Source organism: Diadema antillarum, unplaced genomic scaffold (assembly GCF_040938485.1).
Source record: "Diadema antillarum isolate AM-2024a unplaced genomic scaffold, OU_Dant_1.0 seq00001134_RagTag, whole genome shotgun sequence".
Classification (NCBI taxonomy): Eukaryota; Metazoa; Echinodermata; class Echinoidea; order Diadematoida; family Diadematidae; genus Diadema; species Diadema antillarum.
The window spans coordinates 222,766-241,602 of record NW_027271946.1 but is presented as its reverse complement, the minus strand read 5'-3'; the positions used below and the strand labels follow the sequence as shown (position 1 = coordinate 241,602).

At 39.8% G+C, this 18,837-nt stretch overlaps 1 protein-coding gene across 1 annotated transcript in view; it reads right to left on the bottom strand.

Moving 5' to 3' along the window:
- Positions 1-18,837, bottom strand: part of LOC139744079 (extracellular serine/threonine protein CG31145-like) — a 180,292-nt gene that overhangs the window by 29,735 nt on the left and 131,720 nt on the right. The window contains exons 2-6 of the mRNA XM_071654538.1: positions 14,565-14,692; positions 9,646-9,724; positions 3,197-3,289; positions 2,452-2,564; positions 1,149-1,329 (exon numbers count right to left, since the gene is read on the bottom strand). Of these exons, the coding sequence (XP_071510639.1) occupies positions 1,149-1,329; positions 2,452-2,564; positions 3,197-3,289; positions 9,646-9,724; positions 14,565-14,692 (594 nt within the window). The remainder of the gene's footprint in view (positions 1-1,148; positions 1,330-2,451; positions 2,565-3,196; positions 3,290-9,645; positions 9,725-14,564; positions 14,693-18,837) is intronic.

Here is an 18,837-nt window from a genome sequence, read left to right as displayed (position 1 = left end):
TTTATTAACTACCTCAGTTAGAAATCTATTTCAACTGGTCTGCAAAGACCTTTGCCTACATAATATGCTCAGATTGTCACTGTAAACTGGCCTATATCAATGTGTGTCAGCAGTAACAAACAAACTAAAACATGATAAAACAAAAATATCCTTGTTATGGGAAAGAAAAGTGATACTCAAAGATACTAGTAGATCTTCTATCTTCGAGTCTATCTTTAGAGGAGCAATCACGTGCTTATCCTCGAAAAATTCCTGTTAGATAAAATTCTGTTTAAAAGTGTGGAAGGGAAAGCTTTGACTACATATCTCAGCAATAACTTGTTGACACTGTTATGGTTAAAATTGTAGAGAAACACCTCTTAAATATCACAGACCGGACTCATACGTGGCTGAAGCTTGCAGCAATCTAGATTTGTCATTGACAGGTGGGAGGAACACTGTATGGCGTAGCGCCCTCTCTTGGTGGTACCTGATATGCCAGTCACTGTCATACCGTTTGCTGTTGTTTTCTTAGATTCTTCGAGCAGGCTGCCTTTAACCCCAAGCAAGACAACCTGTACAGTTCTCAGAAAACTGATATTTATTTTGCTGAAATCATGTAATCATATCCTGGCGTTAAATAATATGCTGATAAAATGACATCGCAAACTGGCCTAACAGTCATTCACATGAAAGGCTATAGGAAAGTCTCCTTAAGACGCCATTAATTTTACCTTCAATAACATTTTGTGTCACATCGCTGGCCGTTATTAGTTCTCCGAAAAGGAGGTGACTTGTTGAAACTCGACGAAGCACCTTGCTTTGGGAAGAGAAGTACTCAGTTGTATGAAACAAGGCAGTTTGTTCAAGACCAGAATGGGAGAGAGCCGTATATCTTCACCATTATCAAGACACCTTTGTGAACCGGAAACCAGCTTTTGATTTTCCTTAATTGCCTATGCCTCGACGAGGTTTAACTATCTGCCTTCTCGTTACACGTATAAGTTTCAATACTTGATAACTTTGGTAACTTTGTCACCCTGGCAAGGAAATGCGTGCGCACTTGATAGGTTCGGTTGGGGGGGGGGGGGGGGGGGGATTTCCCTATTAAAGTCGAGGGTGATTCCCCGGGCGTGTGCACAATGAGTTTAACAGCATGTAAGACTTACACAGCTGTCCGGTGCTTGCTGTAGGACCGACGCCAGGGGTGCCGCCACGTCTTTCGGGGTGCTGCCTTGAAGGAAGGCAAGAAGGCGGCCACTGATCCCTCGATCATGTCCGGCTTGCCGCACACTGCTGTCTCCGTCTCGCAGTAGTACGAGCAGTGGCCAACGAAACACACGTTATTCGCTGCCAAGGTCCAAACAAATAGAACATAATGACGTCAATGGAAAGGAATGCAATGATTGATCAATTAAAGATTGATGATGATTATAATGATGATTATGATGATTATAATTAGTGATAATAATGACAATAATATTATCATCATCATCATCATCATCATCCTACTACTAATACTATCATTACTACAATGTACTACAACAACTACTAACATGGGGGTAACGAGAGTAATAACAACAATAATACTACTACTACTACTAATAATAATAATAATAACAACAACAATAATAATAATAATAATAATAATAATAATAATAATAATAACATACTAATGATAATGATAATAATATGAGGGTATGAGCACCTAGGATTCGAACCCACGACAACCAATTGGGAAGGCGAGAGCCTTATATCACAGTGCTCTTTGTATGAAGCAAAGCACCATCCTCTATTCTAGTCGTCTATCTTCGTTCACTACGTTCATGAAAGCAAAAACAAAATATGTAAATCATTCCTGAAAAGGCTATGCGCTTTATGTCCCCGCCGTATATGAATAACCACAAATCCATCTAGTTGATTTGACAATGATTGAATCAATTCAATTACTATGAATCTAGTTTGGTATGATAGAACACTCTGATTATGATTAAACAAATAACAAATATAACTTAGTTTTCTTTATTATTGAAACAAATAAAAAAGCACATTATTTCAAAAGCAATATAAGTCTATACGGCAAGAGGTTACATCCACAGCTGCCATTTTACCCATGTCTGACAACTAATCATCGAATACTAGTAATATTCATTAATAAGTGATCAGACGTATTTGATGACGTAGAATTCGAGATTATTCTGCTCAAATCTCACCAAGACACGATGCAACCTGGTGAAGACAGCTGGTGTACATATGTGTTTTTGCTTAAATGAGTGTTGAGTATAATGTGTAACGGGCATGAGTATGTATGTGTGTGAGGTACGTTATCCATTGAAACTACTGTCATTGCGAAACAACACTACTGTTCTGTATTCCAATGTTTTACATTTTTTATTCATTGACTACCCATCTTTCATCTAAGATCGACTGAGGGCGCTTAAACGGTTCAAAGTCGAATCGTCACATACTCACCTGGCGATCTGAAAAATGTTTTCCTAAAGGCCGGATCCGCCAACTCGAAGAGATCCCGAGTGATGTTGAACCATCTGCCGGTGACAGGGGGCGCTCTTCTGAAATCTAATATTCTGCAAAGAGAGCAACGGTGACGCGAGAATTCACTGTGAGTGCGTGTATGCGAAGATAAATCATCACTACAAAGTATTAATGTCTTGTAATCACTTGTAATCACTTGTAATCACTGTTGGGTTTATCATCTTGGGGTTTACTCTCTTTCGAAAAGAGGAGAATCGGTTCGTCTTGGAAATGTGAATAACATCACCGTAAATAGCAACATTTTGGCACACAAAAGCAGAATTCATTCATCTTCGTCTCCACAGAGTCTTTTCATTGTTCATACATGTGTTACCTTTCTTCTTCAGTAAAGCTCATATCAGTCAATAATTTACAACCTTGCATGGATTAGTTAGCGCGTCGGATGGTTGATATTGAATTGTTAATGGTTTCCGATTGGTTGAGTGGAGGAAAAATAAGATGAGCTCATGTCGATCGGGCATTATAATCATGATGAAGAAATTGCCAGGAATCTACTCTGATTTTTAACAAAATTTAAACCATAATCTTTCTTTGGAGACGCAGCATATGTTTGAAGAAAACTACTAATTATTCACTGGCCCCATGTCTGTACGAAAAAGAGTCGCACGCGTTTACATAATTGAATTCCTCTAAGAACTGTCGACATTCGTATACACATTCTTACCTATCAAGGTGAAAGGCCGCAATTTCTGCATTATGTCTCTCTATATCAGAAAAATAAAAATGATCGGGTAGCGTCTCGTACTCCCGTGGAACTCTGTTAAAAGATGAGAAAAGACAAGGAGTTATACACAGATAGTTACACACTGTTATCGTAAACGCTACTGCAATAATGAACAGCATGAGTCACATATTTCAACTTCTGTGGGCTATTGCAAATTGTGGACTTACGTGAACTATCCATAGTTGCATTTACGTTAAGTAAATCCTTAACATTATCGGAGATTACTGCTTTTCTAAGTAATAAGAATAAACCCATTTTCAGGGGAACCCAGTAGAGCTGGCACAGAGTGCAATTCAAGTTGAGAATCTAGTTGTAGGCAATGGGGTAAGGACCATTACATGCATTCTGTGTGATGTCATGCTTCTCTATTTTACAGGGCAAAAGGCAACATACCCTCCTCTCCTCTTTTTTTTCCTTCGGGAAACTAAGGAGGGGAAGAAATCCTCAGGAGAGTTCTTGGGTTTTAGGGTTTGTAATTTACTCACAGGGTTTTAGTTTTATTTTATCATTATTATAATTATTATTATTATCATTATTATTATTATTATCATTATTATTATTATTATTATCATTATCATTATTATCATTATCATTATTATCATTATGTTGTTGTTGTTGTTGTTGTTTTTTTTTTTTTTGGGGGGGGGTACCATTTTGTTTCTGTTTTTGGCAAGAGCGTGTGTGCGTGTGGGGGTGGACTGCAGTCACTCCTCCCTCTCCCCCAACGCCCCCCCCCCCCCTCCGATTCCGCATTCCACGTTTCAGGACTGCTTCTTGTTACATTTTACAGCTATGAAACCTCGCATTCCTCCCTCCCCCCCCCCCCCCCCCCAAAAAAAAAGTCTAGCCAAGGCTTAAATGCTCTAACCAGCAAGAACCAAAGAAAACAAATTTTAGCAATACAAAAATGATTACAATTACGGAGCGAGAGACGTAAAAAAGCTCATAGCTCAGAGCCCTGGGAAGAGTCAACAAATTAATGATATTGGCAAACTACTTCATTCTAACCAAAAATCAATTATAAATCAAATCGTGTGCTGTCTAGTTTCTTGGATCTCACAGGTACTTGAACAATGAAGGGTCCCAGATGACATTTTATTAGATATCATAGATGTACTCAAGCTAATGTCATCCATTTTCTAATATCTAACAAGAACAAAATAATAATCAAGGCAATGTTCTTGATGACAAATGCTTATACCAAGTTGAGGAAGTCCGTAAATGCTAGATAACATAATTTTCACCATAATATTATTATTTTCTGAAATTGATCAGCTTTAAAGGTAAGAAGAGAGGACAGCAGGGAAGAAATTGAATTTTTGGAGAAAAAGCATAAAGAACCCCCTTAATAGAATATAATAGAACAGAATGGGATGGAAAAGTGAAAAAAAGAAGATAGAATAGAATAGAAGAGAATAGAGAACAGAATATATAAGGAACAAGAGGAATGATAATCCATTGTCACGGTAATCCATCGGATATATATACATTCAATTCAATTCAATTCAATTCAATTCAATTCATTTATTTTCATTCTTCTTTTTCCAACAAAACTTTTTCCAACAAAACTTTCCAACAACATTAATCACATCCATCCCTTGCGCCTTAACAATTCCTCTGGGAGAAAAAAAAATTGATCGTGTTCATTTTTTTCCCGATGTGTTCATGAGACCCTTGTCACATAATGCGTCAAAAGTCAGATGTTTTTGCAAGAAGCCGCGTCAGGACAAAGTGTCCGGGGGGAATTTCCAGCTCTGAAGACCTGCTGCAGCGCCATCTTGAGGCAAGTGTCGGGTTAATGCAGCAGGTTTCCTCGACTGCTCACACCATGGAGGTAGAAAGAGTTTCTACCTCCATGCTCACACTAAGCGTTAAAGCGGCACACACCACATACAGTGTAGCGCTGTATTCTGGCGGACCGAATCATCAAAATGATATGACACAGGAGACAGCACATATCAATTACAGAGCTAATGAAGTGGATTAAAGTGCATCTGTCCGTGGAGCATGGGTCGTTAAATACAGGTTAATGTGAACGAAATTTATTGAATGCCTGGTACACTAGGTTCATGCGTCATAAAAGTTGTACTGTTGTTGCGTAAATAATAAACTAAACGTAATAAACCTTCAAGCAACTGTAAGCCTAGGTGATTTTCAATTCTAGGTCTCTTTTGGTTGAACCATAAATAATAATGAGGGGTGTTGTACCCTCCCCCCCCCCCAAAAAAAAAAAAGTGGAAAAGATTGATGATGAAAGAGAAGAAGATAATAAAAAGACACAACTCTGGAACTTCTTTCCAGTTTTTCGGTACAGTCATGAAAGTCAGTAACATATTTCCGTTTACATAACTATTTTCCTTTACTACAATGCAGTATTGATCTTGTATGTCTATGTCATTGTAAATATTTTGCTGCTATTGCATTTTTGATGAAAGTGAATTTAATGAAATGAAATAAATTGAAAAGAAATCAAATGTTGTTGTTGGTTTTTTTTTTTGTATGGCAGCCAACAAAAACAGACATTGTGCTACGTTATCTGCTACGTTTTATTTCAAGGCCTCTACCCCCGAAACGAGGGAAGGCAAGGAAGGACCGAGGCCTACAAGCGCAATCGCTGATAAAAAAAAAAAAAATCGAATTTCTCCTTTTCTTTCATTGCTTTCAAAAGACAGCTAAGGTTCAACTGAAGACAGCGTGGAAAAGGCAAAATAAAATGACCGGAAAACTTGGTACTGCGCTTTGAAGAACAATAATCATCGTGAAAGTTGAGGCAAATCAAATTTAGGCCCAAGTCTGCAAATAAATGCACATTTTGCTCGCTGGAGAGAAACATGAAGATCACCACCATTGGAATGTTCTGACGATGCAGGTATTGGGTCACCGGTAAACGATACTCGCGCGCAGGAAATCCAATCCGCATAATGTGATTGCGTCTTCGTGCCATAATCACATGCACGTAATAGTAGTAAACGACGGTGGCACACGCGTGCCCTAGGCGCGCTGGATTCTTTACAATAGGGACCTTGGGTGAGTTTGGTTGGGTTAGGGTTCTCGCAACTACCACAAATCGAAAGATGTGGATTCTCAGTCGGAGGAAAGACATGAATTTCTTTGCTTTCTTTCCAAATACAACAGAATGCACAATCTTCATATTGGTTACATTCTTATGATTATTGATTACACAGTCATGGCAGTGTAAACTTCTTGCACTGAACACGAGAAAATCTACTCCACAGAAAATCACACATCTTTAAGTGCTGTGATCCGTAATGGCACAAAGTCCCAATAGTTGACTTTGCCACAAGGTCTACGTAATTTCTACCCAACGGTTCACTTCTGGGCAGACAAAAACAGCCCACCTTTCGCATTTTTTCTCTCTTCAACGTTTACAATACTCCGTGATGTGCCTTTATTGCATCAACGCCAAAGTAATTTCCGGCAGCTTCCTGGTCTTTGGGCGTCTTTCCCCGGCCAATAATCCCTCTTTACCCAATTACGCGGAGCTGTCACGATACATTCCCTCAATCAGTCTAATGCAGACTGGCTTATCCCTCCGTCACACACGGCGGCTTCATTGCTAGGATACAGGCATCATTCGAGCTGGATGAAAGTGGCGTGCCTTTGTTTCCTCCAACTCCCTCCATAATAGAAAGAATGATTTCTGTGGGGTATTATTCTGTTCAGGTTGGTAGTTGTCATCATTATCTCCATTCTTTTTCTCCTCCTCCTCCTTCTTCTACTACTTCATCGTCATCATCTTCATCATCATCATCTTCTTCTTCTTCTTCTTCTTCTTCTTCTTCTTCTTCTTCCCCCCCTCCTCCTCCTCGTTCAACGTGTTGTTCTTCTTCTACTACTTCATCGTCGTCATCGTCATCATCTTCTTCTTCTCCTTCTTCTTCTCTTCCTCCTTCTTCTACTACTACTTCACCATCGTCATCATCATCTTAATCATCATCTTAATCATAATCTTCTTCTTCTCCTTCTTCTTCCCGTCATCATCGTCGTCATCTTCTTCTTCTTCTTCTTCTTCTTCTCCTCCTCCTCCTCCTTCTTTTTTTTCTCCTCCTCCTCCTCCTCCTTCTTCTTCCCGTCATCATCATCATCATCACCACCACCACCAGCAGCTTCATCTCCTAATGATAAAGGATGATGGTTCTGCATAATGTTGGTCTCGCTACTAAAATACAGACGTGGAGTTATCTTTCTTTAACAGAAGATTTGCAGAAGATCACGTAACATACTAAGTACGTCTTTATAACAGCATCGACAATGAGAGTGATTAGTAAATGGCTATCAGAATTAAACCTTTACAAATGTTGCTGATGTACCAGTCATGATCGATGGTTGTTTTAAAATCGACATTCTGTTGAACACGCTCAAAAAGTAGCTCACGCAAGTTTGCATAATATATGCATACGGACAAAAGTCATAATATACCCCTTTAATGGGAAGTAGTCGGCCCTTGATTGAACCCCGCTCCGCTCCTTTAATTGCCCCGCTGCCGAATCCGCGGCTATCTACCCAGGTCCATTGAACGGATGGCGGGCCGGATGAGACTGAGGGGGGATGTTGGTATTGTGGAGGAGGGCATCTTCTCTTCGAAATGGGAATGCTCTCGAATTGTGCAGATAATCCGGGAATAGATTACCACTCGACACCCAGTCCAAATAAAGGTCGTATTTGAGCACAGGCGATAGGGAATGAAGTTGGAGAAGAGACGAAGAAGAAAAATGCAGGAAAAATAGACAATGAGATTCGGCTGTAGTGGTATATAGATACACTAAAAGACGTACAGACAGACAGACAGAGAGAGTAAGAGAGAGATGGGGTGGGGGCTGACGGAGACAGACAGATGTAAAGACAAACAGACACATCGATTAATGTCGACAGGCCGAGCCCCGGAGAGATAACTGAACAAAAGCCATCCTTAACGGAAAGCAATGAGAGTCATTTCGCGTCATTGCCATATCTTTCTTGTCTCACGCTGTACTCTGATACAATGTATCTTCGTGGTCACGTGGTGATAGAGAAAAACGAAGTGATGTTGAAACCAGAGGAAAAGAGAAAGAGAGAGAATGTTTCGAACATATATTATAAGGGGAAATGCATTGACAGAGAGAGAGAGAGGGGGGGTGGGAGGGAGGAGGAGGACATGGCTTAGCAAATAGGCAAACGTCGTCCCATTCGAGTCGAGTGGTGTAATCACTGCACACTCTTGTACCTGAGCATATATGCTCGTGTGACTTAATTTAGGTTGAGTTGCTTCTACCCTACTGTCTTCATATTCTTCACATCCATCAATCCTACAATTCCCATAATCCTTTTTTTTTTGATTGACCAAAACTCGAAATTTATCGAATCTTTGTAAAGCTTAAAACGTTATTTTCTGGACGCCATATTGAACGCTCTTTCGCATCGAACCCAACTGCTGTAACCCTCAGAAAATTTTCACTGTAGCTACGTATATAACTAGTACGACTCCCACAATATACTAATCACTACTAGTAGTGCTCCAACTACTACCACTACTACCACTAGCACTATACTACTACAACAACTACTACTACTACTACTACTACTACTACTGCTGCTGCTACTACTACTACTACTACTTCTTCTTCTTCTACTACTACTACTACTACTATACTATACTATACTATACTATACTACTACTACTAATTCTACTACTACTACTACTACTACTACTACTACTACTACTACTACTACTACTACTACTACTACTAATTCTACTACTACTACTACTACTACTACACTACTACAACAAGCAACTATCAACTACTACTCTACTACTACACTACTACACCACTTTACTACTACTACTACTACTACTACTACTACTACTACTACTACTACTACTACTACTACACTACTACAACTAGCACTATTATACCATCACTGTTTCTCTCACCACTAAGAGTACTATAAGCACTACAACTACTTTACCTTTTACCACAAGCGCCTCTATTATTGCTTAAAAAGTATTACCATTTCAAAAACTACTCAATGGTACTCATAATATCATCATCACCGTTGAATAATACATTTCTGCTATCTGATTCTTACCGCACTACTATCAATAATAGTACTACTGTCATTACAATTACCACTGCTACTAGCAGTAGTGATCGTTGCTCCGAGTTGTTTTTATTGCTGCAAAATTGCCCTATACACCGACGTATCATAATATCGACTACGTAAGTTGTAATTACCAGTATTACTACCACCACTATACAACTCGTAATGACACTACTACACTACTGTTATCATAACTGCATGAAACTTTTGCTTCTATACTTCTCGTACTACAACACCTACTTCCATTACCGCTATTTCTACATCTACTGCAGACAGTGTTGGTAACTTACCGCCACGGTTTCATGAGACTCTGCCCCCCGTCCCGAAATGTGAGGACCATCTTCACCTGGGTACCACCTGATTTCTCATCTGAAAAAAAAAAAATGTGGGAAAAGGTGAAAAGAAATGAGGAAAAATAGCATTTAATATGAAAAATGATTTTGATTCTATATTAAGTTTAAAACGTACCCTTAAAAAATAATATTAATAATTTTGGGTCTATTTGTATACTACAGTTTGCGATCCGTAGTATTGATGCATCTTCAATCAATTTTTCGCTTTGCCTATTTTTTTTTATCTCTTTCTATCTCTCTCTTTTAAACACACACACACCCACCCATCCCCCCACCCACACACACATGCACACACGCACGCACACATAGTCTTGTAATGGGCAATAAGGGGACAATTTGTTTTCTTTTTACAGTTGACTGGGGACCACATTTCACACAAACACACAACAAGACGTAGTGTATATTCTGGGAACAGGCATCATTGATAAAATGTGGAAAAAAGGTGGAGATGAAATTGTTTTTAACATCGTACTGGGGACCTATTTCCTAGAACAAACATTAATCCAAAATGTGCATTATGGGAACATTTACCATAAATTTGGGCTGTGTCAAAATGGGGACGTCTAATATTTCATAATTGATTTCGGGCCTTATTTCACAGAAATACACACATACACACACCCACACCTACGCACTAACTTTCAACATTTCTTTTATTCATTCATTTATTCCTTTATCTAAGCACGGCACATACTTCAGTCCGGGGACTGTTCTTCCGCAGGTCCGTGAGGATAAAATACAGATTTCGACCCTTAAAGGGACAGTACGGAATTGGTGGAGATGAGAATTGGGCTTTTAACTTTTTGCAAGATACCAAGAAAACACTTATGATATAGTCCAAAGCATACCATTTTAAGAGGAATTCAAAGGTTATTTGATGAAAATCGGGTGTGGAATGAATGAAACATCCAAAAACAAAGTAAAACAAAGCGACCGTAATAAAGTGTGGGTCCCACACTTTATTAGAATCGCTCTTTTTTGATATCTCAGCCATTTCAAAACCAATTTTCATCAAATAAACGTTGAATTCCTCATAGAATTACATGCTCTTTCATATTTCATAAGAGGTTTCTCATTATCTCACCAAAAAAAATGTTAGAAACCTAAAATTCGGTCTCAACCAAAACTGTATGATCCCTTTAATCTACAAACACTGACGTTGTATATCCCCCCCCCCCTCTCTCTCTCTATCTTTTCCTCACTATCATTATTTTAGCAACGTCTCCCAATCCCCTTTCTAACACAAAGTCAGTCCGTTACAAACGCATTATCGCATGCGCCCTGGATCGTTGGAGAGGTGATAATGGGCGATGCATACTGACGACTCTCGACTTTCTCTCTTCGCTTTATCCCTCTAAATTATTGTTGGTATTCTGTAAACTGATCTATCATTGATATCCAATGCCGTCAGACGTCAACGCAAAATTATGGAGATGATTGATAAATGTTCATTTCTAAAATTCATGGCCTTGTAATGAGATGGCAGACTCAGTGTCGATCCACTGCTACAGAAATAATCGCATCCTTATTAATACTCCGATTTCTCTGAGAAGTGGTTTCAGGCAATCTCAGGTTGGTGTTCATATATATTAAAGAAAGAAGTGTGCCTTTTTGTGTATGTTTATGTGTGTATATATCATAATGTTTATGGATGTGTGTGAGTATATGCGTGTGTTTTGTGTGTTTATGTGTTTTGTGTGTTGTGAGCGGCAACGGGCCGTGTATGATGTGTAGAAATGCATAGAATAAAATGTGGACTTAAAGTAAAAAAAAAAAGGGGGGGTGTGCATGTAAGTTTGTAAATGTATGGGTAATTTACCCATATGCCATGTGCAGCAATTACTATAGTGTGGATGCATTATTTAGAGTATTATATTTCCCCCTCAAACAAGGCCACATGTGCTTTTTGCAGATGCTCAATAATTGTACTCATCATGGGGAGTCACTGTGTGCGTGTTTGTGCGCGGTGTGTGTGTACATGTTTTGTGTGTATATGCGTATGTGTGTGTCAGTCACTACGTAACCCCAAGCTGGCTTATTACAGACAGTAACGCCTTCCTAATTGGTTTATTTGGACGAGCCGACACTGACGTAGACCTTGGCCCCTAGAGATGGTGATGCCGGCATAATGCAATATTTAACCTGCGCATTGGAAACAATTCGGCCTTGCTTATCGAGGCGAGATGCGGTCCCGCTTTTTTGAATTGTGCCACCTGTGCCGAGTGGCGGTGGTATCATAGCTCTTCAAGGCAGCGCGACTCATTTACAAATGAAAAGTAACAGTAGATAAAAAGGGACGGCGAATTTAAAGGGGATGGGTGGTAACTGGTCAGAGGAATCAGCGGGAATGCTGGGGAATGATTGTTCCAATCCTTGTGGGATTAATTAAGAATACATTATGTATCTATTGTTATGTAAAAATTATTTGCTTCAGAATGGTCTCCTATTCAAATAATGTGCAGTTTAATGTTTCCAGGTTAGCATGCCTGTACAGTGACGGGCGATCGTTAACGGCCCGTTGTGGATCGCCCCGACACTGTACAGGCATGCTAACCTGGAAACGTTAAACTGCACATTATACTTGAATATGAGACCATTCTGAAGCAAATAATTTTCACACAACAATAGATATATAATGTACTCTTAAATGAATCCCACAAGGATTGGAACAATCATACCCCAGCATTCCCACTGATTTCCACTGATCAGTTACTATAGCCATCCCCTTTAAACAGAAATGTGCTCATTACAGCTTGCAAGGCAGCTCACAATGGTAGGTATTTCCCTATATTAAAATTAGATGTATAGCCCCCAGCAGGATTGATCGTTCATCAGCAAAATGTCAGAAAGTTTCATCCAATAGTAATTATAATTGAAGATTTGGCAACATGTATTCACAGATCTACGAAGGAACATTATACGAACAGCTAACGAATGCCTTGATTTATCACTGTCCAGCGTCTGACATTCGCCGTTATGAGATGCCATGTCAGTTAAATTGGTATATTGACCAAAATTTCATCTCTACTTTAGAAATTGGTAGATATTGTATGATTTCATGACTTGGGAGTTTCGCAATTTTCTTGTTACATGGACACTTTTGTGACTCTAGAAAATATGACCGTGATCTCTATTTGAATTTTGTTCATAATACCATAGTCGATTATGGTAATCATCCTTTTTGATCAAGACAGTACTGTACTCCGCAGAGGCCTCCGAGTTTATGAATTCATCACACTTTAATTAACATCACACACAGTAAGTTTGCGCATACTCAAGATACTACTAGAATTTTCAATCACCACATGACCACGCATCCTGTCATCATCCATCATTCACTAACATGACCATGACAACATAGACGTTTCTGTTTTGGATGCCAACTTCCAACCTAACTCTTTTCTTCTGATATAATTATGATAAGTTACAATAAATTCAATGCATGATACAACCACGGAGCTACAACAAGCTGCATGACACAACTGGTTCCTGGAAGCGAATCAGAAATTTGATACATAGAGAATCACACAGTTGAGAGATACAACAATTCTCGACGGGGTGGTAAGATCAAGCCCCGAGATCAAGTCTATGATGAAAGCTAATCTCTGCGTCAGACACGTGGAGTCTTGAGTCTGGATTGACGTATATGGGACCACTGTCGTCTCCGATCTGAGGTCTTAATCCGGTACTGCTATCGATACACCTTACGATAATTGCGTAAACCGCAATCTCAAAACACGAAGGGACTACTTCACCATGCGGTCGTTATTGTCCAGGGGGGTGTTTCATCAACGTTTGTCAGCGCTGACAACTTGAATCACCATAGTAACAGTCAGTGACCAGAGCATCTCAGCCAATCAAAACCAAGGATTTTACTGAAATTGTCAGCGCTGACAACTTGACAAACGTTGTTGAACCCCCCCCCCCCCCCCCGCCCCCGGTCTCTAGGATACGTTATCTGAACTCGCCCTCTTTTCATCAGTGTACTTTGGTTGTTTTTGTTTTCTTCTTGTTTAGACTGTAGACTCTTGAATGTAAGCGTGTGCGAGGGAGAGGAGGCACAGTTAAAACAAATAAAAAACAAAGACAATATGATGAAATTACAAGCATGTGGCAGGAACTAAAAAATACAAGGTAGCAAAAACAAACAAACAAACACACAAAACACGGTTACTGAATTATTCGTTTGAGTGGCTGCGGGGTAATCGGCATGAATGATAATGCCGAAAGACTGGGTGCGCAGGTGGGTATAAAAGGGAAAGGACGGCGGCGGGGTGTGGCAAAGGGTGAATCTAGCACTTTAAAGCTGCACTCTATACAGGCGTCCCTCGACCACCCCGAGAAACGTGTTCACATTTCTCACGTTGTACATTACCTTAAACTCGCTTTTAGCTGCATTGCTTGCTGCCATTGGATTTCGTGTGCACTGACGCTATGGGGAATTCTACCAACGCAGAGGCGAAGGTTGAATACCGACGATCAAATCTACAGCGATACGACGTCACATTGACGTTTTAATGTTGTAAAGAAAAATATCTATGGAATGATTTAATCACAAAAAGCTGAACAGTAGATTGTTTTGAATATCGTCCCGGTAAGGAGATAGGGGATAACAGTTTGTTGGTTTTTTTTTTTCAGTGCACTGCTTCTATCACCTTACATTACAGACTATTACAGCTCAATCATTATAGAAGTGAAAGGCTTATCTTAAACATCAAGATCTTTTGGTACTTAATGAGTGTGACGTAAGGTCCTGAAGTGGGGACACCTAAAAGTTACCTGGAGCAGTACTAAAGATAGAGTCTACAGGTATTACCGGCAACTTTATAGCGATAAACGGGTGTAGGCCTACTTACCGACTTCGTACAACGGCTGCGTCCGTAGGTACTGCATGAGGTCTTCGATCTTGGAGTTGTTGAAGGAATACATCTCATAGCGGTTGATGCTCAGCTGGAATTCCTCCCATATCTTGGGCTCGGATTTCCTGCAGGAATTGAAAAATGGAAAAAACAAAACCAAACACAATTAGAATTATTTTTCTTTCTTCTGTTTTCTTTTGCTTTTTTTCGAGGGGAGACGGGGGTTACAATGAACAATGTTGAAGTGAAATAATCGTGCTAACGATTTTACAAACGATATGCATCTCACCGTAGTGATGCCAATAAAATTTATTCATATTCTTATCTTTCTATACCAAATATCCATAGACATCATTGTACATATTAGCTTATCTATTAAATATCACTTGTAGCAATGTGGGCACCTGTTAGCATTCGGAGCATTTGATTGTACCTCCTTCTGTATGCAATAGTGATCTTTGATAGAAATGATTTTTTTCATCCTTAATCAGTCTACCGAGTGCAATCTGCTCGAGCAGTATCAATTGATTTGTAATGGAAATAACCCAAATATCAAACAGAACCAGTTCAAACATCGATAAATTTCACTCTACATGAAATAAACAATGTGTCACCGATAACAGCCTGACAGAGCGCATAGATTTGATATAATGCACGCAGTTTGCAATTTCTCCTCTTGCCTGATTTAAGATTGCCATAAACACGCCGCGACGCTTAATCAACGCAACGTCAAACCCGAGGATGATTTGCAACATATTACTAAACCAAAATAATCTCTTTTCAGGACTTCGTAAATGTAGAGAAACACACGGGGAGATGTAAAAAGCGGGCAGCAGTGAAATGATTGCACTTTGGAGTTGGAATAGGATTTCTCAGGCAGCCCATAAAAGTCTTTTTTGGGGGAGACGCGAAGCGTGTTTGGACGCTCGCTTCCTTGGCATCAATCTCATTTGCAAAGTTGCTGCTTGTCCGACGGGCATATGTCGCGGAGACAAATTTATCGCAGTCGGAGGCAGATTGATACGTTTTTGGAGCAAGGTGGCGGTATACCTCTAAGGCCATGGCGTGGTAGAGGGCGACGTGTGGAAGAGAAGATGCCAGGCCTATAGCCGAGGGGGGAATTATGGAAGGGACAAGCTGCACTCGTGGGGCTAATTAATGGGGTCGTCATAACAGATCCTGTGATCATCAGCGGCTATACCAAGTCGTTTAACATTTTCAAACCTAACTTTAATAAGGTCAGGATGTCACGATGCATGCTGGGTATTGACACGCGACAATGTGGTGGAGATATCAACTTGTCATTTTCCTGTAATATCAACAAACAGAACTACCGTTAGCCAGAGTTAAACCAAAAAGAGTCCTCACACAAACTGATCCCGAAACCGTGTTGCTTTCTGTTGGGGCATTACGAAATTATCAAATATTTCACTTCTGAACGTATTCACATTGGTATCAGCCCTTTGAAATCTTTACACGAAAGGTATAGTTTTGGCAAAGGTGACTGCAATATGCAACCAGCTTACTGTGGTACACTTATCCTGTTGCAGAAATGTGAGATGAAAATGTGAGGCGACGCTAAACCCAAACGAATTAACTTGATTAGCCGGATGTAACCTTGATGTGAGAAGAGAGACCGGGAGAGAGAGAGAGAGTGGGGGGGGGGGGGGGGCAGATAGAAGGGGTGGACGAGAATCAATCGATCAAGCTTTCTCGAATACCATTCCACCGCTCTTAGATCTCCACGGAACCATCTCCTAATAGAGATGGAAGGGAGACCACTAAAGGGTGATGAAACGCATTCACGCCTATCCATATCTCACAACCATAGAGCTTGCGCATGCGTACTACTAGTCAAAGAGGAAGTTATCCGCGGCAAATGGCGGACTGTCTTCATCGATTTTAGCTTCAACTTGAATGCACATCAAGCACTGTGCACTCGATATTCCCTTTCTCAATATTATATAGAAATGCCTATGTTTCGCCCTTCGTAAATACCAACCGTGAATTATCCAATTATATGGTCCTACGGAGGACACGGAATATGGATAAAACGCCCAGAAATATCGAATAATTCTGAAAGGAAAATACGCTTTTTGGATCTGCCCGCTCTGGTGGCTCATGTAATTTAAACTGAGCAACACGAATATTGAAAGAAAGAAAGAAAAGGAAAAAAGTTGGACGCTGCCATCATTATCCTGATGTAAAAATCAAATGAACGTTGGGGGGGGGGGGGGAGTGGAATTAAAAGCTACTTTTGGAATAAGAGTGATGAAAGGACTCTTGCAATGGGGATGTTAGAGAGAGGGGGTGGGGAGAGAGAGAGAGAGAGAGACGGTTGATCACGTCACAGTGAGGAGTCAGCTGATTGGAGCAAAGAGAGAGTGAGGGAAATTTGATGACAAAGACTACGCGATATCATATTTTCAGTTTTTCATTCATGGCTTGAAAAAAAAATAATGGTTTTCATGAAATTATACAATGTATGATGTACGAATGTAATCGTCTCTATCATGAATGATATCTCGTCATAATAATTGCCTAAATTATTAACAATACCACAGTGAGGGGGAAGGGTTGTCCGAGCAGGGACTTACTGAAATATAAATGACTACTGACAGTAGTAAATGATATGAATATATGGATGATTACAGGCTAGCTATCAATTATCTAATCTATTCTTTCGCTCGTCCTTGTATCAGTATCTGGATGAACATTTTGAAAACTCCTTGGCGGGTCACTCTTTGTGTGGAAATATCTGTTCATTATTCATTTTATAATCAACTCGTAATGAAATTCAAATGACTATTGGGTATCTTGTAATCATTCAAATAAGTCGAAAGAGAACAATGAGCGATCACATTTCTAATTGGAAATATTGCAGGGAAACACTGGACAAACGAAAATCAAAACGATACCTTGCAGTACTAACCGGACTGCATGGACGGCAGCGTTTCTCGTTATTGTTAGGCAGTGCGTCTTTCTACGTGATAGCTGCTCCATGCCACACACAAAAAAAAACACACCGCCACAACAAAATACTTCTATCTAAAAAATGTTGACGCGTTTATCACCTTAAAACGGTACTTCTTGTTCCACCTGAATTTTGAGCGGGAACAACGGGACAAATGCTCGAACATTGTCATGGCAACAGTCTGTATCAGTATATAATGGGTATCACGAAAGCCACCCACCCAGTGCTTCATCTACACACAGAGAAATTACGGTTCTAATTTGCACCCTACAGGGTGCATATCGTTGTAACACCAGCGGCTCCATTTAGGGTTCTATTTTTGGGGGTGCTTATTTAGCACCCTATATTTAACACCATATATGGTGCATATTTGCACCCCTCCATTGGGTTCCCTTTCTGCACCCAATAGGGTTCATATCGTTGTAACACCAGCGGCTCCATTTAGGGTTCTATTTTTGGGGGTGCTTATTTAGCACCCTATATTCAACACCATATCTGGTGCATATTTGCACCCCTACATTGGGTTCCCTTTCTGCACCCCATATGATGAACAAAAATTCAGGTGCAAATTTGCTCCCTTTCTGGTTCATATCGTTGTAACACCAGCGGCTCCATTTAGGGTTCTATTTTGGGGGGTTCTTATTTAGCACCCTATATTCAACACCCTATAAGGTGCAAATATGGACCTCTATACAGGGTTCCCTTTCTGCACCTCATACCTGCACCCATTATGGTTCATATTGTTATTGTTGTAATTTTGCACCCTATGGGGTGATAAAGTCACCGCAATATAGGATGCAATACAATTTGCACACGTCTCTATATAGGGTTACCTTTCTGCACCCCATATGGTGAAAATTATAACCTTTTTTTTAAACCAAAATAATTATATACTGGATGCCTTCACTGACTTCACAAACAATTACCTAATGTCTACTGGATGCCTTCACTGACTTCACAAACAATTACCTAAGGCAACACTCCAGACATGACGCAAAATAGCATGCATAGATTTACACACAGTTTCTCAGTCAATTAAATCCACAATCTTTCGAAAAATGAAGTCAGAGACTTCAATTCAACAACAAATAGAACATAAACATGATGAATACAGTGCATACTAACATATAAATTATTAACATTTTAATATATGTCTAATGGAAGAGGGACAAGTTAACAGCGATTTTCTTTTTCATGGTTTACTTTAAAGTGAACATCAAATATACATTGTATTTCTACAAATTCTAATACGAGATGCATATTTTGTCATAAAAAGGGCAATGTAAATCAAAAATG